At 45.1% G+C, this 6,503-nt stretch overlaps 1 protein-coding gene across 1 annotated transcript; it reads right to left on the bottom strand.

Annotated features, from left to right (window-relative positions):
- Positions 1–890: 890 nt before the first annotated feature.
- LOC104672584 lies at positions 891–6,193 on the bottom strand. Its single transcript, XM_010376399.1, has 3 exons — positions 5,795–6,193; positions 4,673–4,919; positions 891–3,942 (listed from the first exon to the last, which is right to left on the bottom strand). Exons 2-3 carry the CDS (start codon positions 4,724–4,726, stop codon positions 3,439–3,441), a joined length of 558 nt encoding a protein of 185 aa, XP_010374701.1. The 5' UTR covers positions 4,727–4,919; positions 5,795–6,193; the 3' UTR covers positions 891–3,438.
- Positions 6,194–6,503: the final 310 nt, after the last annotated feature.

The following is a 6,503-nucleotide window of genomic DNA, read 5'->3' as shown; positions in this document are numbered from 1 at the left end:
TCCGGGAGGTGGATCAGTTGAAGTGAGGAGTTTGAGACCAGCCTGGCCAGAATGGTGAAACCCTGTCTCTACTAAAAATACAAAACAAATTAGCCGGGCATGGTGGCACGCACCTGTAGTCCCAGCTACTCAGGAGGCTGAGGCACAATAATTGCTTGAACCTGGGAGACACAGGTTGCAGTGAGCCAAGATCGCACTACTGCACTCCAGCCTGGGTGATAGAGCGAGACTCCATCTCAAAAAACAAAACAAAACAAAAAAACAAACAACAAAAAAAAAGCCCACAAAGAAATAACAGAAAGTCTGTCAATTAGTTGAATTATTTATAAAATATTTCTTTTGCCTTATATGTTTGCAACATTGAAAAGATGCAGATGTAACCTATCAACAGATGCAGGTTACTATAAAATTAAGTTTCTTTAAAATTTAAAAAGCACACCTCCCTCCCTTGTCCCCATCCATCATGCTCAACAGTTCTGATTTAAAACATACACTTTGAAATATGACTACTTCAAATTATGAGAACCACGAATTTAGGTAATTGATTTCTTCTCTCAGATTATTCAGTGTATACCCTGGAAATATGATTAATTAGGCTTGCATGTATAACAACACATACTGATTTGAGAAAAACTAATGCTGTGTTAAGTAACTTGGACCTTTAGTTTGGTTCTGCAAAGAAATTTCTTCACACTGCTTGGTGTATTATCTTTCCCTCAGAAGAAGCTGAAATTGCATTTGCTAACTAATTGTTGCTTCACTGTTTAATGGCAGGGGAGAGACCTCAGTTGATCAGTGAGCAAGTTTGCTAAGCACCTATAATGTAACAATCACGGTTCCCCACTGTCTTAGTCTGTTTGTGCTGCTATAATGAATGACCACAACCTGGATGGTGTAGACAACAAACATTTATTTCTCACAGTTCTGGAGGCTGAGAAGCTAGAGATCAGGGTGCCAGCATGGCTAGGTTCTGGGAAGAGATGGCTTCTGTTATGTCCTCACTTGGCCTTTCATTGGTGACTGCAGGCAGAGAGGAAGCAAGGGATCTAGTGTCTCATCCTCTTGATAAGGGCACTAACCTCATCATGAGGGCCCCACCCTCATGCCCTCATCTAACCCTAATGACCTCCCAAAGGCCCCACCTCCTAATATCAGCGCAGTGAGGATTAGGGCTTCCACATATGGATTCTGGGGACTACAAACATTCAGCCCCATGGCACAGGCCATGGTGAAGCAAAGATAATTGAGGACCACGAGGGCCTCTGGGACTCATGGTTCATAGAGAAGCAAGTACAGTGTTTGGAAAACAAATAAAAACCTACAAAGAGCTCTAGAGGATTGTAGAGGGAATGACACTTTTCATAAGCAAAGATCAAGGGGCTGGAAGGACGTGTGACATTTAGGAAATGGTGCCCAGTCTGACTATAATGGTGGTGGCTGCTGCACCTTCGGCCCCCCTTGCCTATGCCGTTGCGCAGTTGCTGCTCCGATTATGATTGTCACTCCTGGCCTCACTAACCAGTTGTCTTGAGACATGGTTCTGCCCTGAGAATGCAGCCTCTACAACCTGTACTTTTTCCGAGATCTTGAGGAGCCAAAACAAGCTCCCCAGAGACAAGAGAAGAGGGTACACTGAGGACCGCCTGCTTCCTCCTGGCTACGTATCAGACTGGTGTTTGAGGAGGGTGCTCTCTCCTGCCACCTGCAGGATACCGGGCCACCCTTGGGATGTGCCCAGTGCAGGAATGCTGGGGCGAAGGGGACTTCATTGGGCAGAGGGAGTCTTTGGGTGTGGAAGGGTCTGGGGTAGAGGTGGTGGACCCCATCAGTCATCACAGACGCGCCCTGGGGATGCTGGCGCCACTCCAGCCGCGTGGTGGGCAGGCATCGGGGATCCGTTCTAAAGAGATAAACAAGGCATGGATTTGGGAGTGTGGGAGGCAGGAAGGCTGCATTCCGAGCCATCAAATGCAATGGCGCCTTGATGTGAAGTTGGGGAGATGGAAGGCAGAAGTGCCCCCTCTGCTTTGCTGAAAACTGGAGCTGCTGGGTGAAGACAGGGTGATTACCCACGTCTGACTTTCCTCTTTACATCTGGGGTGCCAGGGCCTAACGATCCTTCCCCCTACCCCCATTTCTCCAGGAAGCCTTGAAATTCTTTACCAAGCAGGGTGCCAGAGTTCCTGGGGCTTGCCTGCAAATTAGGTCCTCACCAGCATCCTCTCTTCATTGTGGGACCTTCTCATTTCTACAGCATTTTCCATCATGCCAAAACCTAAGACTAAGGACCCTCAGCATCCTAACGTACCCAGTGATTGTCTACACCTCCTGAAGTTTCCTGTCACCTTCTTTTCAAGTAGCTTTGCCATTAACCGGGCCCTTTTAAGCAGGTTGCTGAATCCCAGTTGTCACCTCTATAGCAAGAAGGACTAGAATCAGATAATTTCTAAGATCCCCACCAGGCAAAGAGGAGTATACCAGCATCCACTCAGACTTTTCCTACACATATCGGCTCCTGTAGAAAGTAAATTGAAGGGAAATGGGAAGGAGAGACGGCATGTATTGAATTTCTCATTAGCCCCACTGCCTGGTTCTCATTAGTGAGCCTTCCGGGTTACAGGCACCAAGGGCCAGGACTTATTTTCATGGCTGAATAGCACATGTGAAATGTAGGCGATTTCTAATCCATATTATATGAGCTCCACACTTTGCTATCTTATAAAGTAATGGGCAACGCTCAAGGAAAACCCCATCAGAATGACGGGCTAATCCTTCAGGGGGAAAATATTGCTGTTCTGCATAAGCTTTGGCTCTCTGCTTAATTAATCCCTAAAACTTTCAGACCTTAATGAGAATAATTAGACTTGACAGTACTGAGCTTAATGCACAACTACAGACAACAAAAACCGTGTTCGGTTTATAAGCTTCCCAGAGCTTGCTGAAAGACAGGCTAATGTTATTTACAGCGGCCTCAGTGAGGGGCCGGACGAAGGTTCGGACTGGAAATGTGCCTGACTCTCCCTGAGGACAATTTCTCTGAGGAACGGGGTACTATAGCCCCCTTTTGTGGCTTTCCCTCCATAACAAACCGTGGTCTAGACAGGACCTGGCTAGAAATTCCCTTATTACCACCCCAGCCAGACTCCATTTATCATCACCTTGAATGTAATGCTCGTGCAAAACCTCCAGGCCTTTCCCGTTCACATAACGAATCGAGGGAGGCAGAGCTCTTACGGCGCTCCAGCCAGTGTCTGCCCGCTTCTGGAAATACCTCATTTTCCAGAAAAGCATTCATTTGTCAACAGAGGGATAATGCTAAAACCTTAAAGACAAATAGGCCAGAAGGCAGGGGTGGGAGAAGCAGGCAGGGTACAGCCTGGGAGAGACGGCGGCTTTGCCTCGGTGCAGTTTATTTGATTTGTTAGCCTTGTGCCAGCCTCAGTCTTCTCCAAGAAGAGGTTTAAATCTCATCTTGAAATGGTTTGAGCGCACACTCCCCAAACAGAGAGTCCAGAAGTTTCCCTCTGGCGCTGCAGGGATGACCGAGTTAATTTTGTCTGTATCCGTGAGAGGCTTCTCAATGAGGGGCCAAATAACCGTACAGGTTCTGGGTGTTGGATGAAGCCTGTCCCCAAGCTTGGGCGAAGCTGTTGGAGTTGGGCATGCAGACTTGAGCAGGAAAACCATCCCACCTGGTGAGATGACATTAGGAATCCTTCGGAATAGGGATGGATTTCCGCACATTCCATTGGTTCTGATTATCGTAGGAGATAGGAAACTGGTGATCAAAGCTACCTGAACCATTCTCAAGATTATAACAAAAGTGATAATGTCCATATGGAGAGAAATTCTTCTCAGAAATGAGAAACTGCAGATAAGCAAAATGACTGTCCAGTGCTTCTCAGTTTTGACATAATCTATGAGTCCGGAGTTCTTGCAGATCTAAGGAGATGAAAGGAAAGGGGTGCAACATCGAGATTCAAAAGCCAGCATGTTACCTTTTTAAAAACAGAAATCAATACACACACGTGCCTGTGTATACACACATACACACAAAGCAATGTGAGGACAGGAACTTTGACCCTGGAAATGGCACTAGGCTAGAGAGCTTCGTTTTTAATTTTCAATCAAGGATCTAAAACAGACTTCAAAGGGCATTTAAGCTGACAGTTTTATTTGCTCCTTGAGGAAGAGGAAAGATGAATAAGCGTAAAGACAGATCATTCGCAAAATAATTGCAGCCCTGACATATCTAAATGAGTTTGTAAAAGAAAATACAGTGGCAATTGATCTTATTAATTAGAGATGTACCAGGATGGTAATACCCACTTATCCACAGATTGCCTGCAGCTACAAAAATAAAATAAAATAAAATAAAATTAACCACTTTCTCCTGGAGAACACAATTTCTTTCCCTCCCTGCTACAGAAAGTCAGCTGGGAAAAAATCCCTTGTGATCTCCTCTTCTCTCTGCAGTGGGTAACAGCCTTTAGAGGGCAGTGTGGATGGCTTCCTTTCTGCCCGTGGAGCTTTGGGTTTATGCTGGATTGCACGATGCCTCACATGGTGCAGTGGCTTGTCGCAAGTGATTAAACATGTAATCTGACAAACAAACAAAAATGGGCTACAAAAAAAGGGAGAGCTGCTTTTCAAGCCTGTATGTGTCATTTACCTGCGAAGAACGGCAGTAAGAGCCATGGCAGGCCCGACTCTGCCCAATGCTCATTCCGTCTCTGTTCTTTCCATTATCTTATTTCTGTGAACAATTGCTTAGCATATGGAATACACTTGAATAGAATAGCCCAGTGATAAAATGCTGAGTGACGATTGGGTGGCAGCCATCTCTGAGTGCCGTCCAGCCCTGTGCCATTGGAGGTGAATCTTTAGGTTGCTGGATTTGAAACTTACATAAACACTCACTGTATTATTACAGAAGAGAGAGAGAAGGGGAGAGAGAAAGGAAGAGGAAGAGGATGAGAAGAGGAAAGACAGGAGGAAGGGAAGAGGTGGGTAAACAGTAAATTGTTTAGCACTGGAAGAATCATCTAGTGCTACTCCAGTGATTTCAAAGGGTGTGTGTGTGTGTGTGTGTGTGTGTGTGTGTGTATTTTGGGCACTTGTGGGCAGGGGGATCAAAGTGGGAGTACAGGCACAACAGTGTTTATAAGGCAAGTAGGAACTAAAACCCAGCCTTTGGTGTCTCACCAAGATGGACACAGTGGCAGGGCCCTGTATATGCCCCTCAAGAGGGAGATTTTTACTAATTTGCACTAAGGCCTAGTGGGGCCAGAGGGTGAAGAGTGGTGTGATGTGAAAACAAAGCAGGGCAACAGGTTTGATATTAAAAATGACCCATGTCACCCTGACCTTCCAACTTGTCTGGAATAGAAACACTCGTGGCCAGCAGACTCCAAGTACATATTGATATTACCCACATAAAGTTAAAAAAAAAAAATACATGAAGTAGTGAGGTATAGTGGTGGTGTGCATCTGTAGTCCCAGTGACTCAGGAGGCGGAGGCAGGAGGATGGCAAGTTTGAGGCTGCTGTGAGCTATGATCGTCCCACTGTACTCCAGCTTGGGCAGCAGAGCAAGATGCTGTCTCAAAAAATAAAAAAAGAAGGGCACGATTCTTTCAAAAGCAAAAGACATTTAATATCACTGTGACTGTGCCTTGACTTTCCTGGAGTAACAAGATTAAATTTATTATGAAATTTCAAATTAACTTTAAAGTAGAACTTGACAGCTTTTGCAGGATGCAGGAATGCCCAAGCCCATCTCACTTTTCTCTTGCCTCCTGGAAGCAGGATCTTTATTGAGGTGTGAAGAGCAAATGTGGCTCATTGGTTCTTGGTGTCACCTGCTACAGGGACTCACCAGTTCTGACCTCCAAATCAACCAGGGTGAACGCAGATGCAGGAGATGCTGTGTGAATGCTGGGGAAGGCCGTGGAAAAACACAGGCCTGAGTAGCCGACAGGCCCCAGTCAGGGAAAGAAAAAGAATGCTCCCAACAGATCAAAGCCCACAGTCTCTTAAAATGGAAATGAACATTTAAAAAAGGCCTTTCTCAAGGGAGAAATATGCAGTAAATCAGAGCTTTTGAAAGACAACTGGGGCCTGTGCCGGTTTTTGAATAACTCGTCGTTTAATAAATGTTCTATTTTTGACCCTTTAGGGAAATATACAACTCCATCTGAAACTTATGAGCCAAAATAATTTAACTTTTTTTCATCTCATTTTTATAAGTTTTGTGATGGAGACAAATGATCTGGAAGCTTTCTTTTTAAGGGTTTATGATGAGGCGAGGTCATTTAACGAGAGAGAAGTGGTTTTCTCTGCACACCAGCTCTGACTCGCTGAGTGTTTGGCTAGTTAGTCCTAGCATTTGAAGTCAGGATCCACAAAGAGGAAGCTGTGCATGGAGTTTTGAGGAACTGTTCTTGGTTTTCTTTGTAAGGGCTTCATGATAAGCATGTAAACATGCTATACTTATTGTAGATC

Source organism: Rhinopithecus roxellana, chromosome 4 (genome assembly GCF_007565055.1).
Source record: "Rhinopithecus roxellana isolate Shanxi Qingling chromosome 4, ASM756505v1, whole genome shotgun sequence".
Classification (NCBI taxonomy): domain Eukaryota; kingdom Metazoa; phylum Chordata; class Mammalia; order Primates; family Cercopithecidae; genus Rhinopithecus; species Rhinopithecus roxellana.
This window is presented reverse-complemented; position numbering and strand designations above follow the sequence as displayed.